General features: G+C 34.3%; 3 protein-coding genes across 3 annotated transcripts; 2 read left to right on the forward strand and 1 right to left on the reverse strand.

The window, feature by feature from the left end:
* Positions 1 to 1092: 1092 nt before the first annotated feature.
* FZL (FZO-like protein) lies at positions 1093 to 7206 on the reverse strand. The gene is made up of 12 exons (XM_078322604.1): positions 7163 to 7206; positions 6489 to 7076; positions 5556 to 6091; positions 5363 to 5431; positions 5068 to 5265; positions 4469 to 4600; positions 4279 to 4365; positions 3358 to 3798; positions 2709 to 2876; positions 2387 to 2617; positions 1809 to 1924; positions 1093 to 1542 (listed from the first exon to the last, which is right to left on the reverse strand). Exons 2-12 carry the CDS (start codon positions 6973 to 6975, stop codon positions 1260 to 1262), a joined length of 2748 nt encoding a protein of 915 aa, XP_078178730.1. The 5' UTR covers positions 6976 to 7076; positions 7163 to 7206; the 3' UTR covers positions 1093 to 1259.
* Positions 7207 to 7630: 424 nt separating this feature from the next.
* Positions 7631 to 10458, forward strand: PAC (pale cress protein (PAC)). Its single transcript, XM_078323148.1, has 7 exons — positions 7631 to 7955; positions 8050 to 8132; positions 8227 to 8421; positions 8961 to 9047; positions 9177 to 9227; positions 9316 to 9495; positions 10034 to 10458. The coding sequence occupies exons 1-7, from the start codon at positions 7820 to 7822 to the stop codon at positions 10265 to 10267; spliced, it is 966 nt and encodes a 321-aa protein (XP_078179274.1). The 5' UTR covers positions 7631 to 7819; the 3' UTR covers positions 10268 to 10458.
* Positions 10459 to 17311: 6853 nt separating this feature from the next.
* LOC144573679 (uncharacterized) lies at positions 17312 to 18644 on the forward strand. Its single transcript, XM_078323455.1, has 4 exons — positions 17312 to 17452; positions 17554 to 17859; positions 17993 to 18235; positions 18588 to 18644. The coding sequence occupies exons 1-4, from the start codon at positions 17312 to 17314 to the stop codon at positions 18642 to 18644; spliced, it is 747 nt and encodes a 248-aa protein (XP_078179581.1).
* The last annotated feature ends 9337 nt before the right edge of the window (positions 18645 to 27981 follow it).

Below are 27981 nucleotides of genomic sequence, written 5' to 3' on the forward strand. Positions count from 1 at the left end.
AATCCTTAACTAAAAGCTAAAAGATTGTTACAAATCCAAACAGAAATAAATTTAAGTACATAAACAAAAGCAAACAATTGTAGAAAGAATCTGCTATGACCTCAGTATTTTCATGCCTGCAGATAGATTCAATGTATTGCTAAATTTTTGGGCGCTTTATGGCCTCTTCAGTAACCTCAGGCTTCTTTTCTTCTACCAGAGAAATTTGATGTCAACCCAAATATGAGAAAATTGTAAACAAAATATTCTTATAAATGTGAAGATAAGGGCCTTACATATTAAGGGTTAAATGATAAATCTTGGTAGCGTTTTGCGCTCTAATTTACTTTGGTTGGTGCGTTTTTTAAGATGCAACCCTTGTTTTCTTAGTAATTTGGAGTATATTTAGTATTTAAAATGTATGCAGAGTTGCGCACAGCTATTGCTCTAGTAGATGAACTAGGCCTTTTATTTTTTATTTTTTGACTGAAGATTTCAACAAGTTGTTGGGGTAGTTTTAAATTGGACCAATGCGTGAAAATGTGGAGGCAAAAGAATGTAAAGACAATTAAACGCTGAATTTAGGAATGCCTGGATCCTCTTCTCCAATTGAAAATGCTTTCAAGCGGTTTAGGTTTGAATATGAAATGCTTTATTCATCTGGTTTTAAGGAAGGCAATCTTGATAATCATATGAAGTAAAATTCAAATTTGAAATCCAACAAAACTGAAGAGAGACTTCGTTTAAATATGCATTTGTCATATTTCACATGCACATCGAATTTGAACAACTCCATCTTTGCCAATTGTTATGTATGTTTGTTTAATTGCATAACTAAGACTTAAACTTGAGCAAACTGAGTTTCTACAAAATTGAAATGGTAGTCATAACACAAAATCCTGCATAGTGCCTTTAAAATTTTCATTAAAAATAAAAATAAAATAAAGAGGTTTGGTTATACGATGTTAGGTTTTTCTAGCCATGCTTTGCAGTCTTTTGATACTACCCTTGAAATTTTCTAGTAATTTACTGTAGTTGATAAACCATCTATATATGAAGCTGCACCAGCATATACGTAAGGCAAACTACAAGCTAATTCTAAAACACATAATATGGCATGAATTTGATAGAACATGTACACTTAGAGGCTTGATCCTCACTTGAAAGTGAAAACTGAAAATGGTTCGATACTTGTTGCATTTAAGACAAAAAAATTGACTAATACAAATAAACAACAAAAAGAGAAAAAAAAATAAAAGAAAAAAGATACGCCTCAAAATCTACAAAGCATGAAGATTTTGGATGTCAACCTTCAAATTTTGAATTTTCTGCCCCTTATTTGCTAACTCTGCTTGAATTAACTCTAACCGCTCTATTTTCTGTAGCGCAGCATCTCGGTATGGCTTACTAATAGATTTAACAAACTGAGCTAGTTTTTCGGTGCTTTGAATCAAATCCTTCTTCATGGCCTGTTCAACCTCTTGAGTCAGGGCATCGGCAACCTTCTCTATTTTCTCACTGGCTTCTTTTCTTTTACCAGGGAAATTTGATATCACCAAAAACCTAACAGAAAAGTCAGATAATTTTGATTACAATGCAAACTCAAGGCCTTGATTTCAAGGAATAATATTAAATTTTGGTGACATATCACGCTTTAAGTTATGGTTGGTTTTGTATTTTTCTGTTGAAACCCTAGTTTTGCACATTATACAATGGATTGGTGTATCTGATGTATACTATACATGGATCGTCAACAAGTTATTGAACTGATATTTGACTTTGATAATACATGGAATATTGTACTTGACGAATAGAACACCAGTAATTACCCGCCAGCTGAGCAAAAAGCAAGAGCAAGAAGGTCCTCGAGAGTAGTCGAAAGAACAGATGTCAATAGAGAGGCAGACAGCCCTGCTGCTCCTAGCCCTCCAAATGTGCCCAATGCCTTTAGAAATAAATATTACCAATTTAACCTCATCTGTTTACAAAGTATATAAGTGAGGCTATGGTACTATGCATAGAGCACTTTGGTCCGTACTATGGATGCATATCTCCATTTTCAAAGTCTATATAGTCGATCCGCTCCGTTCAACATGATCTCCATACGAAAATGTGCTTCGATGCCAAATTTTACATTTTTTAGAATCTTTTTATTATCATTTGAAAGTAGTAATTTTTTACCTATCTAAAAAAATAGTAAAAAAAATTCTAAAAAATAAAAAATATGGTCTTCAAGTACATTTTCATATGGAGATCATGTGGAGTGGTTTGGATCGACTATTTGGACTTTGAAAATGAAGATATAGATCCCTAGTACGGACCAAAGTGCGCTATGCATAGTACCATAACCTCCCTCCAAAGTATATTATTTGGCTGGAGTAATACCAAGCTTGAAAAGTGCACCTACCACTTCGCGAATTTCCTTCTCAAAGACTCGGGAGGCAGAACCAGCATTGAAGTTCTCCAGTACTTTTACGCTCAGCTCCTCATCAGACCTGACAAGTGCGCATGGATCCGACCACACCATCTCTCTCTGTTCAATTAGAGAATCCCATTTCTTGTGAAAGTTGTCCAAATAGCAATGTGCTTCTTCTGTGTTGCTTGAATGCAGCCATCTAGAATACTCACCAAGTAAACTCTGTTGAACCAAAGAAGAAAAAATTAACATCTGCAATGTTGTCTAGTTAATGATTTTTTGACATTAGTTGAGATAAAATAGATAGAAGTACCTGCACTTCAGAAAGAACAGGACCCAAAATTTCATTTTGAACAGATGATGTGGCACGGGCAGAGCTGGAATTTTCCCCTTTAAACATGTAGATGAAAATAAGGTCAACATTTGACAGCTGAAGTGTTGACTCCATGAGATTTACTGCTCTAGTTTTTGCCTTCTCAATCTGCAAGTTCAAATATAGCATACATTTAATCTTACTTGGGCACTTGCAACATCCACCATGGTTCTTAACTTGTACCTACATTGGGTCTTTCGCAATCATAACCTTTAAACTTATATTGGAAATCACACCCTTCATTTGTGGATTTATTAGCAACTAACACCTAACTACAATAAATAAGTCAAAAAACTATGCCTTAAGTCTGAATTACCTCGACTGAATCAAGAAATCAATCACATACTTTTGTCTGAACTTGAAAAAAAATAAAAAACACTATGAATTTGCTTTACTATAGTTCAATGTGGGTTGAAAACAAAGAACTCAAAAGGAACTAGGGCGAATATGTTAACAACCGACAGATTATACCTTTACGATCATGTAGTCTTCGAATGCTAGTCCTAATATGGGAGATACTTTTGGGTAATTATCAAATATGATCACATGTAAGAGGTAATCTATTTATAGTATATGAAGGAATACATACAAGAGATAAAATTTGCTTCTTCCATCTGTTGCTCTCAGCCTCCAACTTCAAACTGTACTCCTTCACACTATCCACCAAATCATCAATTGATTTTAGGTCTCCAACTGCATTTTCAAGCTCTATTTTCACAAATCTTTCACAAGAAGACAACACCCGATTGGCAATCCCAACGGGAGTTTCCATTTTGAGACGAATCCTCTCCTTTCCATTGGCAGTCGATGCATCCATGAAGCTCAGGAGATAGTTCTGAAAGTCTTGAAATTTACTACTGCCCCATTGGGGGTGGTTAATTAAGACATGCTCGTTGTTTGTTCGGTCTGGGAATGGTAGGGAAAGTTTAGCCTCAAGGGCAGATCGAGCGGAGACTGGGAATAGGGTTACTTCCTCTGCATTGAGAAGCCGTCTTGTGTTTTCTTTCACAAATGAGATTGCTTCTTCAAGCTGAGCATGAGAAAAGAGAGAACACAATACAACAATCAAATCATTTAAAAGAATAATAAAACAATCAACAAAAGAAAGTTATCTTGAAATAATAATAAAACACAAGTAGAACACTTTTCTATGTATAAAAAGAGGACTAATATCAGTATGATCCTAAAGAATAAAATAGTAAAATGGCTTCACAACAACAACAACAACCAAGCCTTTAGTCCCAAACAAGTTGGGGTAGGCTAACAACAGAGGAAAAATTCTATTGCCAAGCAACTCTTACAGAATTTGAAATTTCTTTTTTCTTTTCGTGTTAGGTTATATTATAGAGCTCTCTTTAGAAAAGGCCTTATGAAATTCCAAGTTTTGCTACCACAGACATTACCATTAAAAAAAGCTAGGAGGCTACAAAGTGAAACCACCAAATCCAGTGCTTAGGTTACGCAAAGATATAAATTCAGCAATTGTATAGAAAAGAATATTATATTAAACCTCACTGTTGCTCCGATAAATATCCATTTTGTTCAAAACAAACACAACTTTCTTCTTCCACTGTTGAACATACTGGAGAAATGCAACCTACAAGTAATCAACAGAAACCATTAAGTTGCAAATAAAAATATAATAAACGATATCTTCAAATAGATATATGATAGAACATAAAATAGAAGAGAGAACATACCTCGCTTTCGGTCAATGGCCGGTCAGCAGAGAGAATAAATAATATTAAATCAGCACGAGGCACAAACTCTTCAGTAAGTCTTTGTTGTCTTTGTAGAATAACATTCGTTCCTGGTGTATCGACTAGGTTCATCTGTCAGAGAATACTATTCATCAGATATAAGATCAGCCAAAATGGGCACGTAATTTTTTTTTATGAGTTCAGGTAGTAATTTGCAGATTTTGAAACTTCTGGTGGTACAATGTGCATACAGGAAAAAAAAGAACATGGGAAGGCATGTACACTCAAAAACAGGAATAAGTTTGAAAACACTAGAAACTCCACAAAAAAAAATACCCAACCTAGGCTCAAAGAAGCAGCGAGGAAAGTGGTCAGGTAGTTAGAGCATCTTTTGCATCAAATAGGATATGACATATTCATGCATTGTAGTGGTAAAGATGACCAAATATGGCATATTCATGCATCGTAGTGGTACACAAAAAGTTTAGTAGCTTTTGTGGCAAGGTTTTGCATATTCATACCATATATATACAGGCTTCCTTTATCTATCAGGTTTTGAAAGGGTATATGAAAACTTCATAGAAAGTTTTAGTACTCACTTCCTTTAGCATCGGTGCAGATATATAGCAGGTAAATTGACCATCTGGGTGTCTTTCACACCGCTCTTGCTCAATAGAATCATTATCAGAATAACAAAGGAGAGTTATTTCATTTGTGGTAGGCACCACACCGTCTTTCAGGTACTTCCTACCAAGGAGGGCATTTATGACCGTCGATTTTCCCGAATTAAATTCACCCTGATGCATATATCAGACAAGTAGATATTCAATTAGATACAAAATGCTACAGTCACACAAATCTGAGGGGTATTTTGTTATAAAGATAACATATTACCACAATGACTAGCAAAAATGGCTCACTGAGGCGTGAAGTTGCATCTACCAACAACGAGACTTCCTCCATCTGTGACCATTACATGATCAAATTATATTTCCTGTCAAACTTTTTAGAAATAAGACATCAATTAACGAGCTAAATCCACTTGAGAGAATCTTCAACTACCAAATGTGTAACATTAGAAGATCACCGTTGGCACAGCTTTGCGAATAAATGCGGCTGTTTCTTCCAACAAGGCCCTCTCTCTCTCGATCAACTCCACCTCCATTTCTCCAAGCTTTGTAAATCCTGCAACTTGACTTGCAGTAGCTTCCAGCTCACCAGAAAACAGACGCCCATCTTGCAAGAATTTGTCAACATCATGAGATCTCTTAAACATCTTTTCAGAAAAATCTTCAGCGAAGAGCTGCATCTCAGCCAATGAGACAGCCACCCCAGATGCACCTGAGCTGAGTAATTTGGCTGCAACAATAGGAGGCGATTCTTCATGTGTCAAGTCAGTTAAGGTGAAGAAAATTGGGATCTTGACAGACTGATCGGCAGAGTCTTGCAAAACCCTAGAGATATTAGCAGTAGTAGTGTTGATTATAAGAAAATCGGCTCCTTCTGAGCTAGAAGCACTTTTTGCCGAGTCGATGTTCTGCACCACTCTGGCAACGAGAGGGAGGTAGATGGAATCCGATTTTGATTGCATCATCATGTTTCTTGCCACAATAGCAGGTATTCCTATATCCAATGAACTTTAATCAATAATTACAATTTTCCTGATTAATGTCATAAAGTAGTAGCTTATAAAATCCAGCATTTCCATAAAATAAATCTGTCAAACTAAACTGCATCCCTAAAATGTCCCCCAAATTTTAAGTAATCAGTAAAGGCTTAATATGAGAACAGAAAAACAACAGCACCCTGAAATACTCAAAAAGATTAGTCCAGTTGAAGCAAGATCTAGAGAAAATTCACTACATTGTGAAATTATAGCAATTATTAGTGAATAACTTGTGCCCTTACTACTTAGCAAATTATGCAAATTATGAAACACTCTGGCTCTTATGTAAATTACTTCTATTCATAATTGCTAATTTAAATATTGGAGCTATAAAATTGAATAATTCAAACGAACCGTCATCTTGAAGAACAACCCCGCTGGCCCCGATTGCTGAAGCCACATCAACCCGCTCCGCAATGAGAAAATACGCCCGATCCGCGACCACAGGCTTCAACGCACAAGCAGCCTCGTAAACCCTTCCTCCACCCTGATCTCCTCCCTCCAACACCACAATCTTAACTCCTTTCGAAACCGCCTCACTAACTGCCGCAATTTGGCTAAATACCTCATCAACACTCACGCGCAAAACGAGAGCAGGTACGCTGATCTCCGGCCGCTTGAATCCGCCGGGAAAGAGAGTTCGGATGCGGTCGGGAGAGGATGGAGAGTTTGAGGAGGAGGCTCCATTGATGGATTGCGCAGCAACTACACCTCTGAATTTGGGTTTGGGTTTCGACTTGGGGAGAAGAAAGAGCTGTGGAGAAAATGATGGGGTGAATAGGAATGGGTGCCTGGAGAGGCGAGTAGGGAGGAAATGGGAGTAAGAAATGGAGAAGACCATGGATGGGAGGATGGTGGCAAGCAATGGAGTGTGGTGCCGCTGACCAAAGGAGGGAGGAGCGGCTGAACTGTTTCGGTGGATGGAACCTTATCTCCACTACGCTATCCCCCAATAGGCACCGGACACGTCGGTCACGCAAAATATGAGATATCTCAGAGGATACGCACTCGTCAGCAGAGAGGAGTACAGTCCTTTGCTCCAACTCCACAACTATCTGACCACTAATTAACAAATCTATGTCGTACGTTTGGCATGAGATCAACCACTACACGAATCTTAAAGTAAACCAAGTGTTGACACTTCACATCGGTGTGATAATGGGTACATATACTCTGCGGTACCGCACTTAATAAAATGACCTCGCAGCGGAGCGAATGGAAATTTGGAGACCTATTTAGATTTGGGGATTGGCTTTAAGATTCGTGCCAAATTATCAAGAACGCTGAGTTCGGATCTTTTTCTACACCAAAATTAGAGTTACTTTATAGATCCGAATGCTGCAGTCCCGAGAGATTATCGGAGGAGAGATCATTTTGACCATTGTGACCGAGATACCCTCTTGAAATGAATTTTATTTTGAAAGGCCCGTGGGCCAACCCCTTCCTTTTCTGGGCCCAAAAACAAGGTGAGATTATCGGAGGAGAGTACTGACGACACTGCTCGCGCCAGGTAATCTCAAGTCTAAACCCTTCTACTAGGAGCAAAACCCTACGTTCCTCACTGCTCACTTCTCAGTCCTTAGTGACTGGACTGCCTCAGCGAAGCCTCTGCCTGCTCTTTAACCTTTTTTCGGTTTGAAATTGAAGCTTACGGTTACGGATAGGAAGTTTTTTTTTTATTTGCCATGGCCATTGTTGGTTATGCAACTACGGGATTTCTCCCTTTTCGCACCTCTTCCACCAAAACCAGTTTGAGTCGATTGGTATTACGGGATCGCTGCTCCATACTTCCCACGCGTCTTCTCTGGCATTTGAAAACAGGTACACCTCTTCTCTCTTTCTCTATTAATGCAATTTCACAGTTAAAGATGCAAATTACAGATTTTGGTGTAATTATCTATTTTCCCTGCGATAGGGGCATTAACACAGAAGGACGAGGAGCAGAGTTTGCAAGAAGATCAAACTGGTGAATCCATGGATGATGAAATCTATGATGAAGTACGAACAATTGTCCTGTAATCAAAAGGCCTAAGCTTTGCTTGCAGTTTTTCTGCAATTTACAAATGATTTTAAAGCTCTGGAATACTTGTAGGAGTGGCAAGCTCAGCAGAGAGAGAAAACAAAGCAGTGGCATGCCTATCGCAAGAAGGAAGAGGAGGAAGAAGAGAGAAAGATGGACGAGTATAGAGAAATTGGTATGCGATTAAAGGAGTATCCTCAAGAAGATGTTCGTAAAGCCAGAATGTTGGTTTCAGATTTCATCAGCGCTGCTGAAGAGGTCGAAGAGGTAATTACGCAACAAAAACGTATTGTTGTTCTTTGAACCTGTCATCTACTGGTCTTTAGTAGTATCTGTGATCCTTTTTTTTGAAAAATAGGCTAAAAAGCCCTTCCATTATATAAAATGTCTTACACAGAAAAGCAACAAGGCACTACAGCCATGAGTCAGAACATCAAAAGAAGTGAGCAGTACTAACAATTTGTACCAGAGATAATAAACTTTGCAGGAAAGCACACGCCATGCTTATTACAGACAAACAAAAGCAAGCAGTAAGTAGGAAAAAAAAACAAAAAACCAAAACAAATGGAACCAAGCATCCATAGTGCTAATTGGCAAGCAACATTTTTTTTTTTTTTTAAGGTTAACGGCCCCTAACAATTGTATTAAAATGAAAAAGGTTTGTGCAACCTCTCTGACTAATTGTATCAAAAGGAGGGCCGTTATGTTACGTATACTTACCAGTATTGGAATCATTTGTTTGTTGATTTCAATATAATTTTGCAGAAATTGAATTTTTTAATTTTGATTTTGCTTGTTTCGACTAGAAAATTGAGGAAGCTGCTGAGAGAGGGCAATTGACTGAACTAGTACTCATGGTTATCTGGAACCGTCTTGACCTAGCCAGACGTGATGTAAGTTAAGCTCTTCTTTGTGTTTTCATTTCTTATGTTGTTAGATTTTTGGCACCATTTTCTCAGCATGCATTTTCTAAATTCTAGCATTTTTTCATCATTACCTTAATTCATCATATTACTTTACAGGACGAAAGAGATGTCATCAGAAGCCTTGATCTATTATACAGACGAGTAGAGGTAACCCTTTTTTCTTGGGTTTTTGTCAAATTGCTTGAGTTTTCTATAAAAGCCTCCAGTTATATAATTATGAAATACTGTACTATAGACAGAAATTTTGAAGAGGGAGTCGTCACCATCTATGCGGTTACTGAACGAACTTTTGAATCTGCATGATGGATATGATGATGATGGTTGGAAGAAGAAATGCAGAAATCTGATGCTCCAAACATTTGCTCGTGAGGACACTTTCGGGATAATTGTCCCTGCTGGGGTTGACTCTCTAAATGTATGTTCTCTGCATATTCTTATATACATGTTTTTAAGGAAGTTTTATAAAGTGGTTCTGCTTAGTGATGCTCCCTGGTCCTGTGAGAAATATATTCCTGTCACAATATCAGTCTACCATGTCTTAGTGTTTACTCTAGCAAATTGACAAATAGGCCATATTAATGTTGTCATTGAATGTTGGCCATAATGAATGTTGTCATTGAATATTTAAAGACAAATAATTGATGGGAAACTATTAGGTGTCAATAATTTATTTTAATGAAGCACATTGTCATTATTTTTGCATAACTAAAGACTTGAACATGTAATGCCAGTAGTGTTTGAAGTTACTGCAGGGCACTTTTGCTTTTTCAACTTGCTCCAACAAACAAGGATTTTTTAACTTACAATATCACAGAAGGGGTTTTGTTTGTAAAAGCTTATGGTTTAGGATATTTTGGTAAATTTCTCGAAAAAGAACCCAGAGAGAGAGAGACGAGATTTAACCGGGACCTGTTCATCTTACTGTCTTACTGGTTTTTCTTCAATTTCACCAGAATCAAGGGAAAATAGAGTTGCCACCAGAGGATTCCAACACCCTTTTCAGAATAGACTTCATAAGAGAAGTTAATGATCTTTTGAAGGATGTCCGATCTGAGCAAAGCGACATCAAGGCCGGTCAGGGATTTGATCCTGAATCAGTTGCAACACGGTTAAAGCAGCAGGAGAAGCAACACACGATATGCCAGGTTGAGGCACTTCTCGAGCTGGCTGTGTACCTCAAGTGGTAGAATCTGAGATGGAGAGAGGGGGATGGGGGGCAGCCTCGGCCCGCTCCCTCTGGCCCCACTGATCAGTGAAGTTTTTGATATATATGTTGTTAACTTTTTTCTTAACTCAAGTTTTAGTAATGTTCCATGATGCTCCCTTATTATCCATTAAGGCTGTTGATTTTGATAAAAAAAAGAAAAGGGTTTAATTGGACTGTTCACTTTGATGAATGTTACAACTGGCATTGAATTCCATGTTTTTTCATGCACATTGCATAAATATAGTATAAATCTTGTATTAAATGGTGGGTTCCAAAATATAAATATTTTTTCTCTCAAGATTGTCAAAATTAATGTATTGCTAATGAATCTCCACCCTATAAATTATTTGCTTGTTAAGAATAAAATTTATAGAGGTTACAAGTAAAAATTAAGATCCATTAATAATTTCTCAAGAAATATACAGGGGCATTCTTGACATTTTCAGACTTCCAAGCATCACGGCTTAATCATTTTTCAAGTTCTTCGCACGTTTCACGTTTCACGGCTTAATCATTAATTATTAGGTAAAAATATGGGTAACTTTTTTTTCATTAACTAAACGGATAAGGATTTAGATGAAAATTATTTTGTACCTATTACTAAATAAAATTATATATAGATGTATGCTTATATGAGGATGATACATGATAGGTATAGTTGTATTCATGATCTAATATATATGATAATATGATATAATTCTAAATTTAATTCTTTTCCAAAATATTTCCAAGTTTAAACTATTGAATTCAAATTTTCAATAAGACAGACGGGTTAATACTTAATTATAATCTTATCACTTCTATTGATTTTGTATTTTTCTTAATACCACTAAATCAGAGGCGTAATTTTTTTTGTTTAAATTGATTGCACATTTTTACTATTATATTAAAATGTGATGTATATATAAAATTAATGAATTTGATAGTATTATTATTTGTTATTTATCTGTTATCTTTCGTTACCTTGATAACCTTGATAAATAAGATGAGTTTAATATAAAATCAATTAAAAATAAGCTTTTAATAATCTAGTAACAAAAATTAACATCATGCGATAGATCGTGAATTTAAAATTCAATTTTTTTTATAAATAATAAATGAAAGTTAATAAACTAGAGCTCTATCTTTTTATATCAAGATATATATAAGATAAATTCCTACCGGATAAATATAATATACATATAAGATTAATTCTTACCGGATAAATATAAAATACATATAAGATCAATTCTCAAACTGATATGAGTATAAAAATGTTTGATCCGATTCGTATGGACATATTGGCGCCCCTACTCGAGCCTTATATGAATATATATGAAATTAATTCCTCCACACATAGAAAGCCAAAGGGAAAATCTCAGAAGCGTGCATGTTCCTCCGGTTCTTGTCTCAGAAACGTGCTACATTAATTTAGTAAAAATAGTATTTATCATTTATATATTTTTTGAAGTCAAACAAACCTTGCTTAAAATATTTCACAATAATAACTTAAATAAGTGTCTTGTACATTGTTGAAATGCTTAAACTTTATAATTTTTTATTTTTCATAACAAAAAGTAGTAATTAAGTACTTAAATTTTTAATCTGGACCGGGCAATGGGAATTTTATCACTCATACTAAGTATTTTACTAAACAAAATATATTGGTGGGATATTATCATTTTTTTTATGTTGCTTAAGAACTTGTTTTTTTTTTATTTTTAACTAAAATGTTTGTGCAAAGGATGTGTTTTGTTACAGGTATATATTTTATGCTTCTTTATTAGATAAAGTTTTATAATATATTTTAAAACATCTGCCATTAAAAATTACTAGTCTAGAGAGAGATATTTGGATATACTTAGAGTGCTTTGTAAGGTGATTGTTTCTTATCTTCTAGCTAGAGATCAATTGTATGGTTACAAATATCCAGATTTTAATTGTAGCTTCATTGTAGCTTTTATTTTTTCCCACCAAAAGAAAAAGAAGAAAAAAAAAAATCCTATGTAGATATCTTAACTTTATGGAAGTTGTGAATTGCATGTAGTTTGTCGTGAAATCCTCAAGAAGCTACATCCCAAATTAAAGCTTGACATTATTCTTTAATTTTTTCGCTAATCAGATCAACAATGTACCACAAACTAACACTATATGTATATGTATGTTAATTATGTTTATTTTGTATGTTAATTATTTTTTAAAACTACATGTATTAACAAAAGAAATGTTTGCTATTGTGCTCAACTCATACAAAATACTAAAAGATTGAACATATTAATTAATATCTACATACACATTTTGCAATTAAAGTTGTCAGCTGCTAGTAAATGTACAATGTGTACTAGTGGTTTCGGTAAGAAATTATTTGATACAATACGAGAGTCACATGATAATCAAATATATTACGGCAAAGTATGAGCGTGGATTACGTGATGTAACTAACATACTGTATGTTGTTGTCATCTTTTAAGAAAATGTCACTAATGTATGTTGTTGTCATATTTTGAGAAAATATCACTATACACAATTAATGCACGATACTAACATGAACCTAACATGACTATACGTAATCAAAATAACATAAAATTTATGTCTTTATTTATCTGAAACAATAATTCAAATTTTAGACAATAAATTTATATTATTATACATCAAAAATTACAATAGTATTTCTTATTTTATAATTATTTATTATTTATTATTATTTTCTATTTTTCATACTTAAATTCACTTAAAGTTTTAAAAAATAGTTAGATGTTACCAAACATGATTACACGCTATGTTACTCTGATACTTCATATATAGTCACGTATCTGATACATATCGTATCGTCGTATCCGTATCCATACAACATAGATTAGATGTGATCAAGCGTGACTAATGTGACTCATGTGATTACATAGATTACATAGATTACATGTCATCTTTTGAGAAAATGTCACTACACACAATTAATGCACGATACTAACATGAACCTAACATGATACGTGACCAAAATAACATAAAATTTATGTCTTTATTTATCTGGAACAATAATTCAAATTTTGGACAATAAATTTATATTATTATACATCAAAAATTACAATATTATTTCTTATTTTATAATTATTTATTATTTATTATTTATTATTATTTTCTATTTTTCATACTTAAATTCACTTAAAGTTAAAAAAAATAGTTAGATGTTACCAAACATGATTACACGCTATGCTACTCTGATACTTCATATATAGTCACGTATCTGATACATATTGTATCGTTGTATCCATATCGTATATGATATGATACTCGTATCTGTATCCATACAACATAGATTATATGTGATCAAGCGTGACTAATGTGACTCACGTGATTGCATAGATTACATAGATTACATGTCATCTTTTGAGAAAATGTCACTGTACACAATTAATGCACGATACTAACATGAACCTAACATGACTATACGTGACCAAAATAATATAAAATTTATGTATTAATTTATCTGAAACAATAATTCAAATTTCGGACAATAAATTTATATTATTATACATCAAAAAATTACAATATTATTTCTTATTTTATAATTATTTATTATTTATTATTATTTTCTATTTTTCATACTTGAATTCACTTAAAGTTAAAAAAAATAGTTAGATGTTACCAAACATGATTACAGGTTATGTTACTCTGATACTTCATATATAGTCACGTATCTGATACATATCGTATCGTCATATCCATATCGTATATGATATGATACTCGTATCCGTATCCATACAGCATAGATTACATGCACTAGTGGAAAAACAGGAATCAGGATCGGCTTATCTGGATCGGGTGTACTGACCAAGCGATACTAATACCTACCTGAATCGGTTCTATCACTAAAACCGATACTAAAAGCTAATGAAAGCACAGCACATGCACTATCAGCATCGGTTCTAATATTAAAACCGATGCTGATACTATCAGCATCGGTTCTAAGTTTAGAACCGATTCTGATTGTAAACTATCAGCATCGGTTCTAAGCTTAGAACCGATTCTGATTGTAAAGTATCAGCATCGGTTCTAAGCTTAGAACCGATGCTGATAGTTCTTATTTAGCTTTATCCCGAAGTCTGATTCTTCACAGAATCATTTTTCTTTCTTCTTCCTCCATTGCTTGGCGCAGCAGCTATCTTACTGGGCATTGATCAGCTATCTCACTCTTCGTTCTCAGGTTCATTAATTGATTAATCATCTCTTTTCTCAAGTTTGATGTTAGATCTAGCACAATTTAGGTTCTAATTCGGCCCATTTTATAAACCCTAATCTATCTTTTAGGTTTTAATACATTTTTATATTTTAAGCTTTTCTTTATATGTGAAGATGAGCAAATTCATGATATATATGAATTTTTGATATAACTATATTTGCACATGCATGCTATATTTGAGCTTTTGATATATACCCATATATACCCTAGCATGCATCATATATATGTTATATAGTATTTGGCTAATATGCTATGGGTTGCATAGAGGCCTCCCGTGCTACGGCTCAATATTTGAGTTTTCAAAATACTCACGGTCGATCCGAACCGTTTATCTTGTTCTCCGTATTAATATGTGTTTGGAGACCAAATTTGACATTTTTTGGAAATTGTTTACTATTTTTTTATGGTCCAGATTTGTCTGAAAAACAACGATTTTCAATAAATCTAAAAAAATAGTTAAAAATTTCCAAAAAATGTAAAATTTGGTCTCCAAACACATATTAATACGGAGAACAAGATAAACGGTTCGGATCGACCGTGAGTATTTTGAAAACTCAAATATTGAGCCGTAGCACGGGAGGCCTCTATGCAACCCATATATAGCATCGTAGCCAAGTCCATGTTATATATATATACATATCTTATTTAGGTTCCGATGGTTTAATTTTGTAGTTTGGCTATTATTGAGAGATTTGGTGCAGCGATCTTCATCTCACTCGGTACGGCATCTAAAAAAGTTGTAAGTACCACATAAAACTCATGTTTAATTAGTTTTGTGCATAAATGTGTATTTCGATAGCTAGACTAAATAGATTTGTAGTAAGTATGTAGCTAGAGTATTGTCTTGAGAGCCAAAACCGCATGATTAATGCCTTTAAGTCATGATACCCGTTCAAAATTAATCCATTAGGGATTAATTTTGAATAGTCCCCGTTTTGGGACTGCTCTTTGAATACTTTGTCTCAATTAGGATGTGACCACTTGTTAGTCGTGTTTTAGTATTTAAGAAAATTTCGGCAGCATTTCTCCTTATTAGTTCCCCGAATACTCGGGGAACTAAGGGGAAATGTTGCCGAAATTTTCTTAAATACTAAAACACGACTACCAAGTGGTCACTACTGAGACGAAGTATTCAAAGAGTGGGATAGGATGGTAACCAGGCCCTAACACATAAAAATATAAAATAACACATAAAAATCCTTTTTTTTATATTTTAAAATAAAAAAATATAAAATAACACATAAACTTCCTTTTTTTAATATTTTAAAATAACATACACATTCATAAATAAATAGCACTATCAGCATCGGTTCCTAACTTAAGAACCGATGCTGATAAAAAACCGCATTATTTTAAATATATAGTACCATCAGCATCGGTTCCTAGCTTAAGAACCGATGCTGATAGTTATCAGCATCGGTTCTTAAGCTAGGAACCGATGCTGATCGGCTTCCCTCTCCAACCGGCGCATCTATATTCTTTAAAACTTACAAATTTTTCAAAAACCCAAAACCTCATAACCTCAAAACCCTCTCCTCCGCCGTGACCTAGCCCTGATTTGAAACCTCAAAACCCGGTTCTGTGTTCTCTTCTCCGCCGTGACCTAGCCGTGACCTAGCCGTGACCTAGCCGTGACCTAGCCGTGCATTTTGAGTTTCCATTGCTCTTCTCCTCCGCCGGCTCCATTGCTCGGCCCTCTCCTCTCAGTCCTCTCGCCTCTCATTTTAGGTAAGTTTGCTATTTTAGTTTTGCTATTTTAAGTAGTTCCAAATTATCAAATCAAATCAATTCGGTTTCAAATCAACCAAACCGAATTTATAAATTGTTTACAATTCGGGTACCAAACCAAATTTAGAAATTGTTTTAGAGATTTGTTTGACATTTGAGAGAAATTTGTTAGAAATTTGTTAGAAATAATTTGTTTAATTCGGGTACCAAGTATTTTAAGAATATACTTGTTAGTAATTTGTTACAAATTTGATAGATTAGGGTACCAATTTAAGAGGTACCAATTTGAGAAATAATTCGGGTACCAATTTAATTCGGGTACCAATTGAATTTAGAAAATTCTTGTTGCTAATTCTTTTTGTTGGTATATTATAATTTCGGTTGTTGTTGGTACTTAGCTTAAGAACCAAAATAAATGTTGTTGGTACATTATAATTGTTGGTACATTACTAATTGTTGGTACATTAATTAGAATAATTGTTGGTACCTAGCTTAAGAACCAAAATAATTGTTAGACATTTGGAAATTGTTGTTGGTACATTAGAATTTGGGTTAATAATTGGTTTAGTTACCAAACCAAAATAATTGGTGTGGATTTATTTGTTGATTTAATTTGAATTGGTTTGAAGTTAGTTTGGATTTATTTGGACTTTGAATTTATTTGGACTTGGATTTATTTGGACTTGCAAATTCAGATATGGAAAGCAATAGTGAGACAGCCTCGGCTAAGAAACGAGGAAGAGGGCCTAATGCAATTAAGGAGAAGTTTAACGAGAAAGGGAAAGAGCTAGAACTTGACAAGTTTCACAGGCCGGTTGTTACTACGGAAACAACGTCTTTTCCAACGAAATTCGGTATATTGGTGAGAATGAATATTCCTATAAGTTTCGTATTGTGGAAAGATGTTCCAGAAGAGAACAAGCTGAAAATATGGGAAACACTGAAGGTAAATAACGTAGTACTAAGTTCACAAGCTTTCATTTGATATTAAATAACTCTAAATTTTGATTTCTATTTGTTTGGCAGCTGAGATGGGGTATAAAAGAGGAAGAAAAAGTGAGGAACTATTATTATCAGAAGATGGCTACTTATCACCGGAGGTGGCGAACCGAGATGACTAAAGTGTGGCGCGCGGGTGAGACTCCCGATTTTGCCAAGCAAAATATGGAAGAAAAAGACTGGGAGGTATTTGTCAAGTATCGAGAGACGGAGGAGTTTGAGGTATGTTTATTTCTGCGGATCACCTACCTTATCTCTAAGTAAGAATTCAAATACTCTTATAATTAAGGCCTACAATGATTGTCTTGACATATTAATTGTAGACTGCTAGCAAAATTGGAAAGGAGAATCAGGCCAAAAACGAGTATCCGCATTTCTTAGGATCTAGAGGTTACATGAGCGAGGGTTTTCGGAGTAGGCTTACAGATGCTATGCAGACGATTGCAGACGAGAAAACATCTAGTGATCCGTCTTCCCAAGGCTCAACAAGTGCATTGAAACCAGAAGAGGTCCTTGATATGTCGATTGAGCATAGGCACGTCACCTGGAGACTAGGAAGACAAAAGCTCGATAAGGAGACCAAGGAACGCTTTTATCCAGAAACATACGTACCGGTCATCGAGAAGATTGTAAGAATTTTAGATATTGTCATTCATTGAAACCTCTACTTTACTTTATTAGTTTATTGTAAGAATTTTAGATATTGTCATTCATTGAAACCTCTACGTTAATTTATTAGTTTATAACATGTTGTCATTCCAGGAAGAACAAGAGGCGGCTCTGAAAAAAGGCTTGTTGGCCGTCGAACGATACGACGATGTTCTCGGAAAATCTCTGCCAAATCCAGAACATCCTGGGAGGGTGAGAGGAGTGGGAGGTTTGGTTCCTATCAGGAAAACATACGAGAAGAGCTCAATAAGGAGGAGACGCGCTCCCTCGAGTTCCGAAGCAAAAATGAGGGAAGAACTGAGGGAAGAAATGGAGGACAAAGTAAGAGAAATAGAGGTGAGACTAGAAGCAAAAATGAGGGAAGAAATGAAGTCTCAACTTGCACTTTTGGTTCAGCAGTCAATGGGCCAACAAGTTCAGACGTTTACCCCAACAGTCCTTCAGAGCAGCAGCCAGTCAGTCAAACCAATTGCAGATCTTTCCGGGTATACTGAGGCAATGCAAATTCAAATTCAATAATATTCAAATTTCACCATTTATTTTCCATTACATGTTGTACTGTTCATACGTTTTAGTTTATTCGAGTAAATACATATATTTGAACAGGAGGCAGAAATAAGCTGCAAACTCTAGGCAGCTGTCAATGGGAACACTGTTACAGTAGCCGTGGGGACAATTCATGTTCCAGTTGCACCCGGTGGAACAATTCACGGCAGACCGATGCCGCTCGACCATGCAAGAGTGATGGTGGATGGTATTTTCGATGCGGACTTCATAAATCACCCATTACCTGTACCAAATGGCGAGCAGGAAACCCTAAAGGATGCCCTCGACAGTTTCACTGCATGGCCAATGTCCATGATAGCGATAGGTTCAGCTGAGGTATATTATTATTACAAGTTCTTATACTTCCGAATTAGTATCTATGTGATAGAGTTATAGATGATTTTGGATTTTACTTCAATTTATTATGAAATTTTGCAGGAACCACGCAAAGAAATGATTATTCCTGGAGGTCCGAAAGCAACGAGTCACTGCAAGGCATTTGATGGTATCAATTTTGACAAGCTGGGACAGACATTCAAGCATATTCGTGATCGGTTTTCGGAGCTAGATGGCAGCCCAATCGAAATCGATTCCCCAGCTGATCTTTGATGTTCAGATGACTCCATATGCGTCTATGCAGATGATTATGCGGCCTTGCTTACTCCACGGGAGTGGCTCACTGTACCAGTTGTTCAGATCTGGATGCTGTGAGTTAATATTTGTAATAATTGCAGATGTTTAGTACTTGTAATTCAAATTTCACAAAATTGAGATCACCTTTGTGTCTTTATTTTGTAGGTATTGGCACAAATACCTCAAGGAGGAATATCCCGATGAGCAGGTTGGTTTCATGGACCCCAGTCAAACGAATGCCACCCTGTTGAATGATGACCGAGGACGTGTTCTTCAATACATAGGGAAAGCACTCCGAGAAAATCAGGACAAGAGATTAATCTTCATACCATACCATCAGATGTTAGTGTTACATATATATATATTCTAATTTTATTATATTTCTTTCAATTCATATAAATTGAATAATATGACATGCTACAAACCTAACATGCAGAAATCATTGGATATTGGTCGTGCTTATGCCAAGAGAACGTGCATTGTACGTGTACGATTCCGATAAGAAAGGTAAAAGAATGCTGATGATCAGTGCTGCTATCGAGGAGTAAGTGTCTTTCCTAAATTTTACGTTTTTTTAGAATACTAATGATTTTATTATTATATTATCATTTTAAAAATGTATCGTAAGTACTGATTGTTCAATGTTTTCATATTTCAACAGCGTCTTCATAAAGGAAATGAGTGCTTCTTTAACGGTTCGTAACGATTGCAAGGTAAAAATTCATATTGCGATATAATTATAATGAATATACATATAAGCCATTTGCATGCTCGTAATACAAACATTTTTTTTTTGAAACTTGTTATGTAGTGCCCACAACAACCAGCCGGCTGGGAATGTGCATATTATACCATGTTGCTCATGCAAGACATAATAAACCACTGTCTCGATGTTTTTCCGCAATTGAAGGTATATATGCATTTATAAATTTTTCAAAAATAAGAATTGTTGTTTCAAATATAATAAAATACACAATTTAATTGTATATATATGCTCTTCACAAATTCTAAAAATGCAGGATATTCCCGCTAAATATACGTTACAACGCTTGGCCGACTTTCGCCAAATGTGGGCCAAAGCCTTGCTGAAAGAAATTAAGACGAGAGGAAGTTAGGAACATGAATTTTTTGTAATAAGTTAGGATGTGTACGATATATAATTAATTTATGATGTGTTTTATTGATAATTAATTTAGGATGTGTTTTATTGAAAATTAATTTAGAATGTGTTTTATTGATAATTTAGGATTTGTGATAATTTCAAATTTCGGCCAGCTAAATAAATATGGAAGCTGGCAATTTAATAAAAAATATTTTTTAAAAATTCAATTGAGTATCAGCATCGGTTCTTACTTAAGAACCGATGCTGATAGTGATTTTCTGAATTAAAATACAAATCAGTATCGGTTTTTCAGTCAGAACCGATGCTGATACTCTATTTTCTGAATTTAAAAAATATAATTTGAAATATACATCTGTATCGGATGTACAGTACAACCGATGCTGATAGTTTTTCCTGAATTTTAAAAATTCTATTTACAAAATAGAACTGCATCGGTTGTTAATTAGAACCGATGCAGATTAGTACCTATCTGCATCAGTTGTTAATTAGAACCGATGCAGATTAGTACCTATCTGCATCGGTTGTTAATTAGAACCGATGCAGATTAGTACCTATCTGCATCGGTTTTTAATTAGAACCGATGCAGATTAGTACCTATCTGCATCGGTTGTAACAACCGATACAGATTTGTTTGATATCTGTGTCGCCCTCATCAGGATCGGTTGTGAACCGATACTGATATCTGTATATAACCGATACTTATTCTATTTTTTCCAATGGTGATGTGATCAAGCGTGACTAATGTGACCAACCACGTAGTATGGTTAAAACATGACTAATTACGACGTGACTAACATGTTGTGACCATTCTGTATTAACTATGGTAATGGCACATAAAACTTGGTTTGACGTATATATAGGTCTGAAATCCTGATGAATCTGTTATGAATATTACATCCAACTTGTCCTTCAACCTCATTAAAGAAAAAATAATTGATACTAAGACAATATATTACGATAAACTATTTTTTAGCAAAAGAATGGCCAACTTCAGCTAAAGTTGAATTTGTAATCTGCATATCTCTTATAAGAAAAAGAATACCTCAGCAAGCTGCCCTTTGTTATTACTATTACGACTAAATCTTAACTATACACTGAAAGCACGTAACTGTGTACATTAACTCTGCTAGCTTGCAACTTCAAATGTATATATATTAGTCCACAATAATTCAAAAATGTACTGGAGCAAGTGAGCAACATGAGACTTCAAATCTAGTTATGTAGTAAACTAAAATTACTGATTTATTTGTTATTTTCTAATTAAGACGTATCATACTTCTTAAAATATAAAACCGACTTCTGGTGCTTTCATCTATCTTTTTTATATTCAAATTTTAAACATCATCTCAATCTTTTAAATTTACAAAGTCTCAATTGTTAATTGCAGCACACTAATCATAGTATTGTTCATTTTTTCTTGTTTACTAGCTAGTAACGCACTTTAATTTCTTTTGAAGTATTTTTTTTATTATTTAAATGTCTTCTAATTAATTAGCTTCAATACTAACCTATGCAAGCATCGGTTCTTGGACACGAGATTTATTTTGTTTTTATCGGAGGTCAATTTCAGCATATTGCTATCAAACATAAGGAGCAAACGTTGACTGCTAGCTGTTGGCGGAGCCAGACTTTCCAACTATGGAGGTCAATCGTGAATGGAGGTCAATCATATAAAAATTTTATACTGCGAATGAGGGTCAATTAACCGTAATCGTAGTAATTTACTCTAAATTATATAGAAAACTGTGTAAATACAAAATTTTTGAAAAAAAATGGGGGTCAATTGACCCCCATTGACCCTTACTCCCTCCGCCTCTGGCTGCCAAGTCATCGTCAGCTTTTTTATCGTGCATCACATGCGTATTTCATTTTTCTTTTTCAAAATTATGTAATTTATATATTTACCATTCAAAATTCTAATAACTCATATATTTACTCAATTAGTTACAAAATAAAATAGATTAAATTTAATTTTATATAAAATATAATCAAACACTCCCTTCTCTTTTTTTCTTTATCTTCCCTGTCAAAATTCACATCCCATAACCCAACTAAACTTTAAATTCGCCATAGCCATGGCTCTTTTCGTAATTTCCTAACTCCCACACGCAACCTCACCATTCTCCATGTAGCAACCCTTCGGCACTGGCTTTATCACCCACAAAGAGAAACTCATTACCATGAACTATACCATCTGTCATGATCTTAATTAAATTGTGAAAGCAGAGCAAAAGAAGGAGAAAAAAAATACATTAGTAATCTACGTCACTAAGTTCAAAATTATAGACAGGAACATAAACTACTGGCGAGGAGCAACAAGTGATTTTAAAAAATTAGTTACACCCAAGGTTCTAAATAGCGATTATAGCGGCATAGCGGAGAGGCAAAAAAAAAAAAAAAACTATTGTGAATAGCGTAGCTAGCTAGCTATAGCGGAAGCTATTACACATAGCGATTTTCCTTTTTCAAACTTTATATTCTATATTTCTACTAATTATCAACACAATCAATATTAGAGAATTGATGTAACAATTAAATAACAACTAATCTAAGTCTATACTTTTTATCAATTACGCAAATAAGAAGGAAAAAAAATCTAAAAAGTAACATTATTTAATAGTTTATACTTCATGATATTACATATTATAATAGACAAAGAGTAATTAATTTTATAAGGTAAATGAAGTCAATATATATATTTAAATATTTTATAATTATAATAATAATCAAAATCAGCTTTCAATTGAAACGAACGATAATAATTTTACAAATGAATACTATAAAAAGAGTAATCAAAATGAAGAATTAGTATTTGAATATTTCTCGATATAGAATGATAGAATAAATTACAAATAAAAATAGAAGCATATAGTTTGGTTAAGTATACTTATTCTAGAAGACTATGCAGCATTAGAAATAAGAATAGAAGTACAGAAATCCATATAAATTGCAAAAAAAAAACCATGTAGCATAGCGGGTCTCATATAGCGGTAATAGCGGTCAGCTATTATAGCTATAACGGTCGTAGCTGAGTTAGCGCAATTTTATCTCATAGCTTAGTGTTTATGGTTCGAAAAAACTATAGCGTAGCTATAGTGCCGCTATAGCTAGCTATTTAGAACACTGGTTACACCACTCAAGATGAAATAGAGGTGCTGAGTTGTCAATTATATATTTATCTAGTAAATTTGTTGGATCAATTGAAACAACTCTACTCGTATTAGAATATCACATAAATAGGTAATCGTTGTAACTAGGGGCAGAGGCAGATATCCAGTGAATGAGGGTCAAAATATTAACTACATACAAAAAAGGGGGTTTCAATATCATATGTGAGCTGTCTTTAATTTTCTCAGTGGGATTTGACAAAGAAAGAGACAATATTACATGTGAGCAATTCTTTTGATTAATTTTTTTTTTTAAATGCTAGAAGTCCCCAATCAATTGATCCAAAAATTATAGAGGCCATTCATATAAAACTTTCATAAAAATATCATGAACAATGTAACCCGTTATATTTGATCCAAAAATTATAGGGGTCAATCAATTGATCCAAAAATTTGGAGCACCTGTAACATTTTACTATAAATTATATAATAAAATTGTACTTGTAACAATGTAACCGAATATATTTAAAAAAAAATTAATTTTTTTTTGAAGTTTCAACTCTTGTTCTCTGGCTTTTTTAAATCTGATAATTTTCTCAATTTTTTTTTTCAAATTTCTCGATTTAATCTTGTAATTACAAGGTTCTTCATCAAATTCAATACTAGTTCATAACACCACTCCTGCAGGATCACCCAACCTGACCACACCATTGCTGCTGGGAATAAGATGTTCGATGAAATGTCTGACAGAAAATTAGCAATCATGGAAGTTGCCACGATGCTGTTAGCTAGTGGTTAGGGGTGTAAACGGATCGGATATTATCCGATTTCATCCGGATTTGTATCCGAAAATTACTTAAATTATTCGATATGTACCCGTATCCGTATCTATATCCGAAAAATTATAATGAATAAGGATACGGTAAGGATTTTAACTATCCGTAACTATATGTATCCGACCATTTACACTCTGAAACCACAACAAATGTACTCTATGTTCTTAAATTGCATATACATACCAATGATTTATTAAAATGTATATACATATATATTCTGACGAACAATATAACACTATAACATGATTAGTGACTAATGTTTTGTTAACGTGATATATATTTTGTAACCAACAAATTTATTATGAAAAATACTAGATCTAATTTATGAATTAAAAAATTATATTTAGATGTTATTCTTTACTATAATGTACATTAGTAATTTATTTTTAATCATTCGAATTATATTCATATCCGTATTTGTATCTGTCCGATATCCGATCTGTATCCGTATCCGTTTAATATCTGATCCATTGTTGAAGTGCCATAGAAGATCTGGTGCGCCATTCTTGGAAGGGAAGCTGGAGCATGATTTCTTGCAGGAGATTTATTTCTAGATTATGTAGTTGTGTAAAATATAGAAATAGATATGCCAATTACAGAAAGGAGATTTAGGCAGATTGTTTTCCCTTATGCTCAAACTCCTTTATATATAGCAATCTAATCTCCTGTACGAATGTGTATGTAAGAATTATTTTTTCTGAATTAATAAAAGAAGGGAGGGAAGGGATTTCAGGGAGTCTGGTGTTCTTACGATGTTTTCTCCAAACATAATAACTTAAACATCCATATCCGTATCCGAGACTATCCGTATTCGTATCCGTATCCAAAAATTAAATTATAACGGATAAGGATACGGTTTGACCACTATCCGATCCGTATCCGACCGTTTACACCCCTACTAGTGGTAGTGACCTTCAATTCAACTGAATGGAAATGCAACAAGAACAGCTCTTAGCTCTTACAACTGAGGCAGGTAGTGTGGTTACCAATCTAAAGAAAGTAGTTTCTTGAAGGAGAAAGGTCTATGACAATATAATTAATTTCAGTTTTCAAACTAATTAGTTTCAGTTTAATTATATATAAGATTAAATATAATTAATTTCAGTTTTCAAACTAATTAGTTTAATACGCGAGTTATTAGAATTTAGAGTGGTAAATATGTAATTATAGAATTTCGAGAGAAAATATGTAATTTCATAGTTTTTGAGTGATATATATGAAATTCCTTTTTTTTTTCTACATATTATTTAGATAGAGTTATACATTGTTGAGTTAATTCTCTATTTATATGCTATATATTTGAGAATTAGAAAAAAAAAAAAAGGTGAACTTCTGGCTTTCCAGTAGTTGCCTTTATGGACGACTGCTGGAAAAATCAGCCATTGAAGCATTTTGCGAATTTTTGCTCTTTATTTGAGGACAGGGACTTTTTTTTTTTCTGAGGATATGAATAAAAATTTCGAAAATACTTCCAAGCATCACGGCTTAATCATTTTTCAGTTCTCCGCATGAAAGCAGCGATCCTACAGGGTTCTGCGATTCCAATTTCAACCATTCATTTATTAGAATGTAAGAATCTTTAAAAGTGAGAATTTTTGTGCACGAATCTCAAAATATATAAACGGTTGAGATTAGAATCTCAGGGACCCGATGCTGTAGGATCTCAGCAGATTTATTTCTTCTCCGCATACATGTTTTCACGTGTACAGTGACCAAGATGAGTGGCCATGGCCAGCCTAGTGTACGTAGTACGTAGTGTTCCCCATAAAAAAGCCAAAACACGAGAATTTATTAGAATTGTTTACAAACATATGCCTTATTTAACACTCAACACAGAATCAAAAATTCAAAATCCAGAGAAACTCTTCTCCACTCCATCACTAAAAAGAACGCCTCTCTTTCCTCCATTGTTGACCAGCTCCAAGAAGACGAGAAAGAAGAGGAGTTCAACAGGAACATTAATGATCATGACCCGGTTGACCAGCTCGCTGAGCGGCGTGAGATCCCCATTTTTGAAGGAAACCGATGACAAGTCCTGCTTTCATAACTTGGAGGCGCATCTCCATCTCCTTGACGGGTATGTGTTGTTGTGACACTGGTACAGGCTACAGCACCAGCATGTACCTGTACCAGATGTTTACCAAATCATTAACAAGTTGTGCTTTGTGTTAATTATATTCGAACTACTGGTACTGTCCGGTGCATGACCATATTAGAAGCAGGGGAGGTAAGATTTACAGATTTAATATTTTAGTATTTGATGCATGGCCGAAGAATTACATGTTAATACTTCATAGCTTTCATAATAAAGCTTACAAAGAAGAACAAAATAATTAAGGTGTATTAGCTTGTGACAGGTACTAGCTACAGCTTTAATTCAATATATAAAAAAAATTGTGTCTTATTATAAAAATGGCTAAATTTTTGTATCGCATTATCAAATTTCATGAATGAAGACTTTGGTACCTATTTCTGCATTAACTTGTGTTGAACCTCTTCTTGCCGAAATAATAAAAAAAAAATTAAAATGAGACGAATTGACATTAAATGTTATATATATAATTTTTTTTTTCTATAGGTATCAAGGGAGAGGCGCGCGATTCGTTCAAGTAATCGGTCGGGACCCTGCGTTGGTAAACAAATCAACCAATTTTCTCAAGCCACACTATTATATACCGCCAAAATGGCGGCAGGATGAAAACAGGGGCATGATTCGATCCCCAGACGGGCGCTGGATGCAGCCCGAGAGGGAGAAGCTTGACGAACATCCAGAGGATACTCACCACTTCCTTGGCCGACTTGGTCTAGTGAAAAATATTCCCGAGTCTTGACGAAACTATTTGATGATTTCCATCAAACAATGGCGTATATATATGGACTTGGTTAACGTATACATTGATTATCTACGAAGTTTTATCTTGAGATGCATGAAGGCTCAATTTTCAATCTTTGTACCATTGTGTCGATATATATATAATAAACACGTAGTATTCTGGATGTTATTATGTACCTTAAAAGTGTTGGAAATTTAGTTCTAAAAACTCAAAATTGTTAAAATTACCTTTTGCAATATTTTGTAAAGCTGAGGACTAGTATGAAAATTCTCATATCTAATCAATTTGAATTCCGTTTTGTTTTCTCTGAACCGTTATTAAAATAAAGTTTAATTAAGTCTAAAAGGCGTTATTGAAGATGATCTTTAATACATTAAATCTCTATCTTTATTATAAATAAAGCAATCTCCTGTTTGATTGATATGAGTAAAAAAAACTCATTTTTCATTTTGCTCACACCTTTTCTCCTCTGTTAGATATTCATAAAATAATATCTCTTTGATTCATTTCTCCCACAGAATAAACCTCTTTGATTTATTCTCCATTTTGATTGTGTATCAATCAAATTAAATTATATCTGATTTATGCTGGATATTGCGGAGTTATCGTCAGTTGCTTCCATGGCGTGCCTAAGGAGCAACAATCCCGGATTATCTTGGTTGCGGTTCCATCTTGCACGATGAGACGGAATACGCTTAAGGAAAGTGTTCCGTACACGATCCGGGTAACTCTATTTCAATTTGATTTATTTTAATTAATTTGTAACTATCCGAATATTCTGAAAATTTATACCAACAAAAAGTAATTTTGTTTTTGTCTAGTGACTAAGAGTCTAAGAGACTAAGACAATATTATTCGTATGAAAAATAGTATGTTTGAAATTTTAAGTTGAATGACTCAAATTCTTGCTGACTTAACAACTACTAAGGAACTGGTAATAGTTTCAGAATGCATGTGTAATTAGGAGAAAGAAAGGAAATAGGAAGCAGCCGCAGCAGCATTA

This window comes from Carex rostrata, chromosome 21 (genome assembly GCF_964058835.1).
Source record: "Carex rostrata chromosome 21, lpCarRost1.2, whole genome shotgun sequence".
Taxonomy (NCBI): Eukaryota; Viridiplantae; Streptophyta; class Magnoliopsida; order Poales; family Cyperaceae; genus Carex; species Carex rostrata.